The sequence below is a fragment of the Ammospiza nelsoni genome, chromosome 2 (assembly GCF_027579445.1).
Source record: "Ammospiza nelsoni isolate bAmmNel1 chromosome 2, bAmmNel1.pri, whole genome shotgun sequence".
NCBI classification, from domain to species: domain Eukaryota; kingdom Metazoa; phylum Chordata; class Aves; order Passeriformes; family Passerellidae; genus Ammospiza; species Ammospiza nelsoni.
Window position 1 is genome coordinate 113,355,797 of NC_080634.1, and position 15,122 is coordinate 113,370,918.

The 15,122-nt window shown below is 37.3% G+C and overlaps 1 protein-coding gene across 1 annotated transcript in view; it reads right to left on the reverse strand.

Moving 5' to 3' along the window:
* Positions 1-1,345: 1,345 nt before the first annotated feature.
* The window catches only part of EFHC2 (EF-hand domain containing 2), a 57,377-nt gene continuing 43,600 nt past the window's right edge, over positions 1,346-15,122 (reverse strand). The window contains exons 12-15 of the mRNA XM_059466425.1: positions 10,955-11,152; positions 10,302-10,394; positions 3,315-3,420; positions 1,346-1,660 (exon numbers count right to left, since the gene is read on the reverse strand). Of these exons, the coding sequence (XP_059322408.1) occupies positions 1,565-1,660; positions 3,315-3,420; positions 10,302-10,394; positions 10,955-11,152 (493 nt within the window). The 3' untranslated portion in view covers positions 1,346-1,564. The remainder of the gene's footprint in view (positions 1,661-3,314; positions 3,421-10,301; positions 10,395-10,954; positions 11,153-15,122) is intronic.

The following is a 15,122-nucleotide window of genomic DNA, read 5'->3' on the forward strand; positions in this document are numbered from 1 at the left end:
GAAAACTGCATTCATTTAGAATCAATCTCAGTCTTGGTGGCATGTCATAAAAATATCCAGCTTTCACCAAAAGACAAATTGATGTTTTGGATCCTGACACTGTCCCTGTGGTCAGATATATTTTGTCATATAAGGAACCATTTTCCTCTCTTGAATCAAAAAGCAATTCATAGTCTTTTCTACAACTTGGAGCACTTTAGTTTTTGCCTTTTTCATTTTGAGCCTCTGGATATAGAGACTCTTAGCCCATTTTATTGCTACCCCTCCTCAGCAGCCACATTGTAATTATGCCTTGTCTCAAGACCTTTTTTGCTGCAAAAAAGGCAAAGAGCTTTCAAAAGCTTTATATTTTGCCATATAGTAAAAAAGAATAATAATTTCTTTTACATTATCATGCTAAGGTGTAGGAAGGTATTCCTATATGGAATCATAATTGGAAGGTGGATCTCCAATTTCCCAAAAAATTACTATTTTTTCTCCCTCAGTTTGGAGATTTAGATACATTGAATTCTCATCCTTCTAAGTCAAACAATTCCTCCCCAAAACTGTAATTTCAGATTAAAGAAAAAAGAGGGTTCTAAGTCTTCCCAAGCACCACAAGAGGTGCACTGGCTCACACCTCATCCCCTTCCCCAGTGGAATCTCCTGGATGAATCAGCTCCACCTTCACCTCAGCTCTTCCATTCTTCAGAGTGGGGTAATTACTCCTCTCACAAAAGCACAAAGTAAATCCAGAGCCAGTATGGCTTTGAGCTGTTATAAGCTTAAAAAGATACAAAAATGCTAACAGGAGCTCCATTAAGCCATGGAGAAAGAGAAGGGCATCAGTGAATTTTCAAAGAGCAAGTACATTTCTGCTGCAAGAATGCTGCACACTGGAATTGCACTGAAATCCCTTCTCTTCAGACATGTCCCACCCAAGTAAAGCTGGGTGGGACTAACCTGAGTCACATCTAGAACAAAAAGCAAGAACTGACAACTTCTGTGCCGTGCCTGCAAAACATTTGCTTCCACTTTGGAAGGCTATAATTATCTCTGATACCAGAACAGCTTTATGGTTGTGTGCAAAAGCCTTGCTGGCATTTCCTCCACAAAATAACCAACTTTGACATGAACAGCACTTGAGCATCACCAGGGGGATAGAGCAAAACCACAGATAAGAGCTGCACAGCAAGGGAGGAAACATGAATGGAATGGCATTATTGTGCTAACACAGTCAAACCCAATTCTGAGAGGTCATCCAACAAGGTTTGTTCTCAGAACAAAGCAGGGTCAGTCAGATTTTGCAGTGTTTGACTCAAAGATTGCTCAATACTCACAAATTCTCCTTGCAACCAGGCAGAGATTAGAGGATCTAACTTTAATTATGCTTGTATAAGTGTGACAGAGTGCTGTTGATTTAGAAAGAGTTCCAAAAACATACAAGTATACATCTCTGTTGGAACAAGAAATTAAATGCTGTATCTACTTTTTTCTCATTATACAAGAAATTTTTTTGGTATCTTTCTAAGTAATCTTCAGAGCTGAAGCACCACTCTTAAATCAGTGCCTTGCACAAATGAGATTATTCTTCTTTGCCAAAGAGATCATCCAGAAGAGGAGGGTATCTGATCCCAGTCACAGGAGGGGATCGTGGTAGTTGGTTCCAGATATCTTCCCTCTGAAATTAGTAACCCAGAGAATATCTTAGTGTGAAATAATGAAAACAGGAATCATTACAAGCTGGTCAACTTAAGATTGAATGAGCTGCTTCAATTCCACAGACAAATCTGTGAAAAATTGGGTCTTTATAAAGGCATCTTCTTAAAAGATTACAACATGCACTTTCTTGAATGTTACAAAATATTTTATTCAAAATATTTTCTATTACTAGCCTTCTTGCAGATTTTTTAAATTAAATAATGCTACATTTTCTTCATTAAAATGCTTATGCTTCAAATCCATGTCTCAACACCAAAAATCATACAAAATAATGGGATAAAGAGAAGGAATAATAAAAAAAAGCCAGCTAAACGAAACTAAAGCACAGTTCTGCTGCTGAAATTTATCTGTCAAACACAGGTACTGTAGCCTCAAAATACTGCTATTCATTCATGGTAAGTCATGCACAGAATGACAATTGAATTCTAAAGCTGAACAAGATTTAAAACTTTTCCTGTCTCTGAGTTTTTTTTTTCTTTTCGTAGTTACCTCTCTTAATATATTAAATATTAAATTATTGCTTAAACAATAATTCTTCTGTAAAAACAAAGAATAAGCAAGAATTCTTCTGTAAAAACAAAGAATACTCCCTCAACAAAGCCTAATCAACACCATGATTCTCAGGACTGCTGTATAAAACATGTGGGAGGGTTTTGATTTTATCTGTACAAGACAAAAATTCTTCACAAAGACAAAGCAAAAATAATCAACCATGCAGAACCATGCTCTCCAAAGCAGAGCAAACCAACAGCCCTGGGCCCTCTTTAGACACCACCAACAGTCTGAGATGCTACAGAAGAAAGTCTTGGTAAGGCAGGCAGGAGTGAGGAGTCAGGAGCACAGTGCCTGGTTTAAACTATGCCATGAGTGAACTTGAATTTAAAGGAATGCTGTGTTTCTAAATTGTCTGAACACAATCAAACATATTCTGTACAACACATTGGCCAGGCTAGAAAAGCAAAATGATGTGTTGGCAGAAGTCTTTGGATTTATTTGTTACAAAGTATTTAAAATTCAGCATAATTGCCTTATGGACTTTCTATTTAAAAATGTTCCACTCAGCACAAGATGGCAAGATCAGATTAGTCTCTGCAGTTTGTTGATAGTGCATTTTTTTTTACCCTGAGTAGCAGGCTGAAGACATACAAAGTTTATCCATCATCTCTTCTCTCTGTGCACGCCTACCAGAGATGTGGTGTGCTGTGTACAGGTTCCTGAGGAGTTATACAAAACACAGAGCTATTTTCTGCCTATGTCTCAGTGGAGCTTAAAGTATTTTCTGTCTACCTCAGCAAGGGAACAGATCATTTGACATGTGACAAGGATATTTGTGGGGGAAGCAGTACTCATGCCCATTGTCCATGGATAAGTACATCTGCTTCCCCTTCTCTTTTATTCTTCTGTAAAATGTCCCAGAGATGTGATACCTACCAGGCACCTCCTCATCCCTGTCTGACTTCTCTGCTTCACCCTAAACTCCCTATTAAAGCTATTAAAAATAATTACTTAAAGAAAACAGGTACAAATACACAAACAGGAAAAAATACTGTAGTGTGTGCTGGCTAAGACAATCATGTTAAAGTTGGAGAAATTATATTGAGACATTTTTTTACCTTGGGTTGCTCCTTTTCCTCCACAAAAGCACGGACTTGATTCTCTCTCCAGTTCACTGCATGAACAAGCTTTTTATAGTCTACTTGCTTTTGGTTATCTTCAAACCTGAGAAGAATATCCATAAGATGACTCAAGGTTAAAGGGAATTTTTAACAAAGTTATGTCATGTTATCTGCAGCATACTAATCATTGCCTTTGGGATAATAACTTTTATACTACTTTATTCCCAAACACTGGCAAGAGTGAAAAAAAAGTACAAAATGTCAGGAACAGCTATATTATACATTCTTTTCCATATTCTTACACCTTATTATTGTCTCTTACAGAAGAATTCAACTTCTTCAAGTTTGACTTCATTTCAGTTTTGAAGCACTGCCCAACATTTCCAACACTGGTCTCACAGCTTTTGATAAACAGAGTTGGGATGATCAGTGTATGATTCCTTTGTGTAGAAAAGAAACAGAATTACACAGGAAACCTGTGCTGTAACACAACTGACCTGCTCTACTATGACTTCTACAATCCTCTCCTAAAATAAGTAATCCTTCAAAAATGCTGTTTGCACACACCTTGGGATCAATTTACAATTGACAAACAGACAGCTCACTAATGTATCAAATAATAGCCAGATTTTAAAATCATTGGGTACCAGGTTTATGGCATTGTTCTTTATTTCTATAGATAAATAGATATATCTGTATCAGTTGTGGCTGTCCACTAAATGCATATAGATGCTGCCAGCAGATATATATGCCAGAAGATATATGTGCTGCCAGCTAAGGTCTGCAGGTCTATAGGTACATGTGGAAAATGCTATTTCCCTCCCTCAGATTTCTAACATCTTTACCCTGCACTAATAAGCCACATGGGAATAGATTTATAAGTCACTTCATCCTTCTGCCATTGATTTGGATGAAGCAGCTTCAGAAATAGAAGTCCTCAGTTCAGCAGAACACTGAGGTGACTCTTGGGCACCACTGTTCTTCCAGTGTCACCAGGCAAATGTTGAAAGACCCTTTGGGCTGAAGCTTGAAAAGAGCAGCTGGAATGCCCTGCCATAAATCCAGTACTGGCAGCTTCTGAAGGACACCTGTCTCACCCAACACCTCCCACCTGCAAAAGGGACCCAGTTTGGGCACAAAAACATGGCCTGGAAGTGTCTGTGCTTCACTGGGGTCCCTGGAGAAAAACAGACACCCAGCAAGGCTCAGTATCTCTTACCTGGTGGGAGACACCAGGTTAAACAATTCTGCCCTGCTATCTGGTGAGACAAAAACTACTGCACAGGAAACAAGTGTTGCAGAAAATCATCTTGCCTTGTCCTTAATGAAACAGCAGTGCACAAAACACAGGCCTCAAAACCCTTCAATCACTACAGAGGGTTCTAACAAAAATTACACATGAAGGCACTTTAAGGGAGAATTTACAGCATAAACTTGGAAAACAATACTGGAGGAGAAATAGATCTGGTGACAAAAATAAACTGCAACAAACTGCAACTCATCCTTTCCTCCTCCTCCCCCCACACCTTTCATTTAATAGTCAGCAGGAAAGATAATAATGAAATATACTGAGAGCCATAAACAGAGATGGCAGAGATAAACTGGAATGTTAAGTACAGTGAGTTATGCTGAAGATGAAAGCAAAGTCAGAAAAGAATGCTACTGCTACCAGAATTAAATGAGTCTGAAACACTGCCATGAGAAACCCTCCCATGACAGCCTGCTTCTTCACCACAGTTCACATGCAAGTTAATATTTCCACAAAGCCTTACTTTTGGGGAATATATCCAATATACAAGGAAATTTCCATTCCCACTTCCAGTGGGTTCTTAGTTTCAGGTTTTTGAGGTTTTTTTTGCAGGTGGCAATATGGAAGACAAGTTTTGCATGAGATGTAATAAGACAATCAAAAAGCTTAAATAAAAAAGCTTTTTCTCTTGGAAAAATAATGGCAGACAGATTGGTATTTCAGAACAATCAGGACAAATGATTTTTCCTTCTACTATCATGTAGTTACCTTTTGCTCATTGTGAAAAGTCAAAAGATTAATTCTACCACCAAGATGCTGAGCTGTATAAGCAGGATTTTTAAACAAAGACCAAGTGAAGGTGTAACTATTTAAACTTTCTGTTAAGGAAAGCATTGCTTCTGCTTTTGACACACATTTACAAGGAGAAAAGTCCTTTGATGTGACAGCACTAGTGAGCTGAGATGACAAGATGCGTTTGAAATTATCTATAACCAAGAATTTTAACATGGGCAGAGGAAATGGGATTCCTGAATTTCATAATTAAATAGCTACAAAAAGCATCTTAAAATACTACTCTAGGATAACCCAGAAAGAAAATAAAAAATCTACTCTTTAGATCTTTTTACTACTGTGACTTATTGTATCAATCTACTAAAAGCAGACACTAGAGATTTGGCACAGAGCACCCAGATGGACTGAGGAGATGTTATCAATTTGTGCTTTATTAGGACAGAGTTGTCATACATTTCAGAGGCTGGAGTTAATAATGCTGAGACAGTGCTCTTCAGAAAAGGAAATTAGATTTGTCTTATCAAGAAGATGTGCCTAAGATAGTTTTAAACCACCCTTCTCTTCAGTTTTCCCCTGTTGCTTCACCAATGCATGGGATTTTAGACTATGAAAGTCACTGCTCCATCCCTATCACAGTTTGCAGGGCTTTTTATTTTCTTTATCATTACAGAAATAATCACACATTTCTGCTTATAAAAATACATTCATAATTAAATACTTTAGATAGGTGAAAAATCTGGTCAAATCACATTATGATCATTCCTGAGGATGCTTTGGTGAGTAAAAATTACTTACTAATAACTTTTTCTTTGCCATCAAGAAATCTATACCCCAAAGATTTATGAGAAATTTTAATGTATGTGCAGAGTTTTTTTAATTCCTTCATTTCAAACATTTATTAACAAGTTAATCTGATAATAACAGAGCAGAAGCATCTGCTGCTGTAACCTTAGAGAAAATGTTGGGATTCTTCAGTCTGTTTGGTACTCTCTGTGCAATACAGTTCTACAGGGACTGGATTGCCACAGGTGTACACCTAAATTGTCATAAACTGCTCATAATTAAAGGACTTTAACCAGCAAGCATAACAAGTCACTATTAAATAATAATGGCTACCATCTCCTTTTTTAAAAATTTATATTTATCCTACATTTATTCATGTCTTGAACAACCATAAATGGAACCATCAGCTCCTCAGCAAACTGAGTAACAGGACTAATTTGTCTTAAGAGATTAAAATATGAATTTAGAGCTCCTTTTAATCACAAATGGCATAAGGAGTCTCAGGCACCAAAGGTAACAAGAAGGCAGCAGGAGAAAGATCTCCTGATCATTTCCACTGCTGCTCCAGCTACTGGACACTTGCTGTAGCAGGAAAAGAGGGTTTCATCCTGAAAGAAAAAGGTCAGCCCTAAAAAAAAAAAACATTACAGGTAGGAAACCAGGTAAAAAAATTGTTACCCAGCCACAATCCTGGGGAAAACTGAGCAGGCAGGAGTGGCCTGGCCTGGCCTGGAAGTGAATTGAGAGCTGGGATCACCACGCAGGAGCCCCTCTGTCACCAGGCACTGCACCCTGAGAGACTGGAGATTCTCCTTCTCAAAACAAAACCTTTCAAACAGACTCCCCCCAGCAGTGCAGAGAGGTGAAAAAAGACTCAGCTACTTTTAATAGAAATTTTAAAATGTAATTTAAAAAACTAGGGACCTATAATTAACAACTGAATTAATGCAGAATAATCAATGTGTAGTGCTTGTAAACTTGTCATCCATTCTTTCTCCTCTCAATTTTCCCCTTCCTTAGCTACCAGCTGTTTATAAATCCTCCAGGGAAAGATTGTTTCTTTTTAAGTTCTTGTTAGGATCAATTTAGCATTGCAGAAAATAAAAATAACAGAAAAACCCCCTAAACTCATTACCTAAGCACTTTGCAAAATTTATTTATTAAACAAACTGTAATTGTTCATTATGCCTGCATAAATTTAAAGACATGTTTATAATGACTACTGTAGTTTTCTGGCAGAAACAACTGTGTACTGTCTCCATTTTTTAATACAATGTGATTAATTCTGTATTGTTCTGTGATTTAAAAAGTAAGTGAGAAAATGCTGATGGACAAACAAATACTTTTTAACATGCCAGCTCAGGTAAATTGGAAAAAACATTCACATTGTTGGGTACCTAAATCCTACTATTTCAACATCCCACAATTAAAAATATAAATTTACACTAGATGCACAATATTAAAAGGTCTTATGAAATCCCAATTTTTGTGCTAAGTCTCCCTTCACTCCATGGCAACTGAGTGGTCTTTGAGTACAGTAAACAAAGTTCTGGGTCATTTGGAGGTGACCACAAAATTAGACATATATTTCTAGTCCCATCCCATGCTTGTAATAAGTGACAGATCATTGCAGTATAATTTCCAAATGTAAATAATAAATACTTTAAGAGTACTACCTTTCAAAATGGAAAAATAGAGTCATTAAGTCCTGGAGAAAGTCTTTGCCACCTAATCTCAGATAGCAAAGCTGAATAAACACAGAGCTTCAGCCTTCAGCTATTATCTGATCACATTGTCCAGCATCATTTTATAGCTGAATGGGGTCCAGCTAGTGCATTAGCTATATATACTGATTTTGTGGGAATCAGTCCAGCAGCTTTTATTGTTCCAGTTTCTTGCTTCATAAATAAAGATTCACAGAGTAGACCACCACCACCACTTGTTCTAGAAAGAAATATCAGTGGACACAAAACGACATGGTTCCTCATAAAAATAAAAAAAAAAAAAAAAAAAAAAAACCAGAAATAAGGAAAGAATGCTGGACTACTGTTGACAAACTTGGCCCACACTGAATTGCAAACTCCCCAGGAATGAGACTGCTTTTCATTAACAATAAACCTGCCTGTTTCATGATTCTTCAGTGTTGACGAAAACTACAGAAAGCAGAAAGAAAGGAAAAAATTTAAATCTCATTAAGATGACTCACCTCTTCAATTTACAGACTATTTGAAATTAAGTCCTATTAAATAGAGTTCAAAAAAATATTTCCCTGGCTCTGCACCCTCATAACACAACAAACTTCCCAAGCAGTGCCAAGTGCACACATGATGAAGAATATGACAATTCCTCATTACCTGCAGTGCTGTGACAGCTCTTAAACTGCCACCTTTGAAGCAGCTGATGCTGTAACTTAGAGGTGCCTTACACAAGGCTCTCTGTCAAATGGAGCACTTCCCACACTGATTTCTGAGGCCCAGCTTCACACCATTCTCATTTACCTTTCTCACACAGAAATCTGTAACACAGGCTGGCCTCAGCCCCTTTAGAACTAAGGAAAATGGATGGGAATTTGGAAATGCAGCTCTGATGCAGGCTGAGAAGATAACTCTCTCCTCCACCACCTACAGAAAGAACCTACAGCAGCTGAAACCTCATCCAGCTATCATGGGTACCTTGCTAAAGTAGGGTGAAATCCAGCCCTTGATCTCCTCCCTGTGTTCTAAGCTTATCTCTAATTTTTATTATAGTGTACTGGGCTTTTTCTTTTTACCTGCCTACACTCACTCCTTAGGAAAGTACAAGTTCAGGGCACAGAAGTTTTCCCTGGTATAAATTCACAAACAATAAACATGTCCCTAGAGCCCAGGATGTGTCAGGCTTGTCTGCTTGTTATCAGAACTGAGTTAGTACATAAAGGAAAACTTCCAGTGCCTTGCTGTGCATTTATTCAAGTTCAGCCCTTAAGAAATGGACTCTGTGAGAACCCCTTGTGTAACATGGGATGTCAATTGTCGTTCAACAATTGTGTTGGGCAGCTTGATGGGAGTTCTAAAATGTCACTTGTAGATTACTGTTAAAATTCAGACATTTCTGAAGACTAATGCATGTAATTCAGTGTCAGAAGTGATGAACAGCAGCACAAGGAAGCTTTATCAAAATGAATTCCACATTTCTGCCTGACAAGGGTCTTTTCATTATTTACTAAACCCAGATGCTTAATTTGCAACTCCTCCTGAAATCAAGAAGAGGACAGAAGACAGGAACAGGTCTTGTCTTCTGTCATGTTTAGATGCTTTACCTGAAAGCATCTAAACATGACAGAAGACAAGACCTGTTCCTCTTTTTAACACACTATGAAAGCACAGATAAAACATGTGATTTAAGGATTTCCCTCAAGGGAAAGAAGAAATCAGCAAGTATGCATTTAAGCCTATTACCAGAAAATCTGGCCAGGAAAACCAAATTCAACAAGACATGAGTGTTCAGAACATCACAGCTTACTCTGAACTCTAATCTTTAATACAAGTGCACTAAATAGTAGCTCCTTTTACTTCTATTCCCATTAATACAGCTAGCAAAGCAATTTGTCTCAAAAAAGCTAAATGTGATATGGAAAAGTACCAAGGCCATACCAACACTCCTTTTCCTTTTTAAAAATGGCAATAAAATATGTTTCAGGTGAGATTAACAGGAGTAGCAAACCAATTTTGTTTACTACTGATGCTGTCAACTTGATAAAGACACTTCATTTTATTCATGGTAGTGTGTTCCTTGAAACTCACATGATGTGTTTTCATAAGATTATTGTTTTTACCTCACATCTATACACAGGAACAAATAAAGCAAAAGAAAAGTGAATCTTATTGCAAATGATAAGCATCAGTAACTGACTCTGGAAAGATGAATTCCACAGAATTGTGCCAAACCCCAGATGATTTACTATGCCAGGCAAAATGAAGAGAAGTTGCTAAGATGGATGCATCTCAGTTGATTATAAATATTCTATAAATAGGAAAGTCTGTGTGTGTAGGAACAAAATCTGCATCATTAAATGATTCATATTAGATAAATGACAAATTCTGAAGATTTGTGTCTGCAGCAGATATTTAGCATTGATTTGCACCCTTGCATGCAGGTCACCCTCTCTGCCCTTAAGTTACCTGGCCAGTAAAGTTTCTAGAAGATCATCAGCAAGTGGCAACTTAAAGGATTTGAAAATAGTCCTGCAGGTCTCATTGGGCAACAATCCACACCTGTACATAAGAAAGAGAGGGGTAGAAATATACATTAGGTAATTTCCAGGTTTACTTCAAGTGAATATTTCTGTGCATAGGAAAATGGGTGAGGAACATCATGATAGAGAAAAAGACAACAAAATTTTATGAAATTTTGCTATTACAAAGCTGAGAAACTTGAAGGCCACATTGTAGCCTTTCTCATACTGAGATCCTCAGTGATTCTCTGTGATTCTTTATCTGTGACATCAGAGAACAAAAAGGGCAAAAGAGTCACATAAAGATTCATTCTTTCCTTTTTTCCCCCTTAAATCACTATTTCTCCTCTTTGATTTAAAATCCTGTGTTTTGCCCATGAGCAAATGTTCAGTACAGCATCTACAATACATGTACAAAATATAGAATAGACAAATAAGCTGTCCTCTTCTTGTCTATTGTCAAGTGCTGAGAGAAGCTTAACATTACACATAATATTTTTTGGCCATAATAAATCACTTGCTCAGCAACGAACAGAAAGTAGGAGGGTTTACAAGAAGAGCTTCTCAAATAACAGTTTGGGATAAAGACAGGAAACTTACTTTTCTCTGTCATTGTACATAAACACTGTAATCAGTTGTTCAAAATTTTCAAAGGCATTTTTCTTTAGTGTTTCTTGAGCCATTGAAAGGAGGAGGAGCAGGTCTGTTTGACTGTTATCTCTGATGCCATAGTGACGCCCAAGAGTCATAATTTCATGTTCTGAAAATCCTCCAGCAGCAACACGGACTATCCAATTTCTGTGCACAAAAGCAACAGCCTACATTAGTTTAAGTAAATAAGTTAAAACCAGTTAACAATCACTAATTGTGGATGAGGATGTCCAAATTTCCTCAGTAGCTGTTCTATACATACAAAAATGTATCCTAACCACGACTGAAGTGTTTTAGGAGAGATGCCATACAGAGAATTACACTAAATCAAAAGTTCTCTTAGCAAGAATGCAGGACAGGAGGCAGCAGCAAGAGCAGCTTACACTTGGATGCTGTAAGTAGAAAATGAAATCCTAAGCAAAGAGTGGGCCTGGGATGTGCTCTCCCAAGCCTGTCTGTGTTGCTCAGACAAATTAGCCCAGCTGATTTGAAGAAAGAAAGAAGAAATTTCTTGGTCTAGAAGAAATTTTCCTGAGATCCATCTGATGGGACAGTGTCAGCTCCCTCAGTGTCAAATCTGGATTACTGTAACTACATTGGCTCTATGATCCCAAACATCTGCCTCTGGTGCACTCACATTCAACCAGGCTTTTTAACAAGCAAGCAGCAGCAGAGGCCTATGTGTTTCAGTCAAAATTAGATTGATTATATATAATACTTCTGGATAAACTGCAGTAAGAATAAACTTCACTGTAATTGCTGGTGCAATTAGTGCTGTACCTTGTGATACCCATGAGGACACTGAATCACTGTGATTAAACTCCAATCCTTGAAAACAAATGGAAGAAATTAGTAGTGATGCACAAAGTTCTGACACAAGAGCTAAATGGCTGCCTGGAGAATACTTGAATTGTTGAATTAATCTGATGAGGGATCTCTTTAACATCCACATGTGAACTGAAAGCACAGAAATTTAGGACCCTTCCAAATTTGCAAACTTTTAATAAGAACCATAGTTCTTCACTTGCTTGTGTGGTGCTGTTCAAAGAACAGGATCATTTCATACAATAAGATTGCACTTACACAACTATTAAAGAAAGGTTAAATACTGTAGAGTCTCTACTTAGATTCATCTACTTCTTTATCCATATTAAATGACTCAGAATGATCTTTTATTTGCAGTGGCAGGAAATAAATACAAGGAAGTGACAAGCTGTTGACAGTAGCAAACTTTATTTGAGATTACACAAACTTAATGACCAAGACCTGGTCCATCTCCATCTACTCATATTATCATTATCTTGTCAGTATTATTTTTTCACTTACTGGATATTATTATTTATATTGCAGCAGCATTCAGAGATCCAGCCAAAGCTGGAGCCTCCTTCCAGCAGCCTGCAATAAACACCACTGCACACACAGAGAGGACAATGCTGCTGATAAGCCTGGCACTGCAGTGCTTGGGCTGGCAGAGCTGGGGGCTGTAGATAACATCAGCCATTTCCACAGACTGCATTTCCATACATGGCACAGAATTTTCCACTGTCAGGATTTTAAAAGTCTTTTATTTTCTCAATCCAGTCAGTGACAATCAAATCACTAAAAGCCACAGATAAAATTATTTCACTTGGGAATTAAGGAATATTTTAGGGATTGTGAGGGACTAATGAGTAAGACCCAAGACTCACAAACAGAATGACATCTAAACTCTCCCTGACCAAAAAAAAAAACAAGGTCCAATAATTGTTCCCACAGCTTAGCTATCTCTTGTTTTACTTCTTTTTTTGTTCTAGAAGAATAGGACAGATTGCAATCTGAATTTATTACAGAAAGAAGTCATAATTAACTGCTCAAGAGAGCTGCTTCTCAAGCTGAATTGAAGATAGGCATCTTTGTTAGACCCACAGGGTTCTTTGTCTCTAACAGCAAACAGTCTTGCCAGTAGCATATGAGAAAAAACAGCCTGGATAGGGCTGTGTGATGCATCTAAGTTTTAAATATTTTTTAATTCTCTTTTTAACAAAGATTTCAATAGTTCTAATGATAGCTTGGGGGATAGCTCCAGTGTACATTATATATTTGTTTCCTGGATGAAGTAGTGAAGATTTGGGTTCTGAAAGCAGTTAAGTAAATTGTATAATCACAATTTTCTTCACTACATCATACTTATAGATGGAGTTTTACATGCAGATTATATAAAACTACATAGGTAGAAAGGAAGAAATCTGAACAGCCAAATTCAGAGCTGAGTAAAACCTCAGCTGTATTTAAGATAAGGAAAGAGGATTATCATTGAAGCTGTCACTCAGATAATTGTCTGCACTAAAAATAATCATTTGTTGTTAGTTATAGTAATCAAATGTCATGGCAGATTGAAAATAAACAGAGATGTACACAATAAGAAACTGAAAGAAAAAACATTATATTCACATAGAAGTATCTTGGAATTTTCATAGATATAAAGAAGTGCTCGTTTTTGTCATTAAAAATGCTTCTTTCTTTCTAAAATAAAATTCACAGATAATAATGAGAACCTTTAGATTACTGGATGTAACAAACTAACAGAAACAAAACCTACTATCAGTATAGAGCACAAATGTTCAAAGGCAAATTCTTAGAGGCAGATTCTTCCTCTGGCAGTGTGAACATCCCCTGTTAGACCCCAGGCCTTCCCCCATTGGAGGGATGGGGACCCTTAAAGGGTGTTGAGACTGGCCCAGATGAGCACTGAGGCCCAGAAAACTCTGATTATTTGGGTTCCCCAGATTTCCTGCTCATGGAGAAGGCTCCTGCATTTTTTGTGGCTGAAACCAAGTCCCTCCATTCCACGTGGTCAGACATATCTCTCTCCATGTCACAGAATAGCACCACCCTAAATTAAACCACTGAGCTGTTCACAGCTGCACAGATTATGTCCATGATTAAATTTACACCCAACTGAGCCTCTTCTGGATAAAATAAAAACCTTTGTCTGCCATTTAAAAGCACAATCATCCCTTCTAAAAGTTTGCTTCCCTGATTCTATCATACAAATGCTCCAAACCTTTGAGTTGCTCTTAGTGCATGCACAAAGTTTTGCAGGTGATTATTTCATAATTTGAACTAAAACAGTATTTTCTTTATTTTTAACTAGTTACTATGTACATAAATTAAAAACCTTTTCCAGGTGCCAGGAACTTTCTCCCATTAAACATGAACTTTCAATTTTCTCTCTTCTTTTTCAAGTAATAACATCTGCCCTCTTAATGCAATTAGCAATTCAAAATCTCGCTTCTGCTGAGTAAAATATCTGAGTTCAGAAATATTTTGACCAAAAGCTGCCAAAAACTGTGGCCTCTTTTAGTTTAAATCCTACCTTTAAATCACTTATTTTTCATTTCTGAATACCAGCTTGTTTTAATTTCTCACTACTTTCACTTTGAATTGCTGAAAGAACCTTCTGCTGATCTATTTCTCTTCTGAGATATTTCAGAAGTAATTCTTGCCTTGGTTAGCATTCCTATGGAGATGACATTCCATGCAATATTCATCTACTTACATGCCTTAGTTATTATGACAGTTCCTAAATACAGTGTATTACTCCTGTGAAAACCAAATGCTTCTAAGCAAAGTTTTCTCCTCTGTTTCACATATTAACCAGTACTGTGCCCAACACAGTTCATACACTCAAGTATTCTGGCTGTGGGATAAACTGAAATCAGTTTGTATTTGAACATGATTTTCTCTTTCAAGTATCTCTACATCTGCCCATTGCCATATCTGGATCATTGCCAGAATCCAGATTTCTGCTCCCTTTATCTATGCTTAAATTAATACCCAAGCATTAATTATGGTTCTCACTACTGCTTTCCAATCTTTTTGAAACATGCTTAGCACTGCCTTCTATAATTTCAATACACCTCAGTTCTGTAAAGACTGTCTTCTTTACCAATGGTTCAAAACCCAAACACCATTTTCAGGAGGCAATCTGAACTTTCCTACTTGAATTTCAAAACCACTGTTTGACTCTCAGGATGGATTTTTCTTTACCTTTCAGCATCTATATTACTGCTGACTTGTGCCCTTCTTCACAACACTCTGTGTCAGCTCCATAAAAGGCAGACAGATTTCTCTTGTG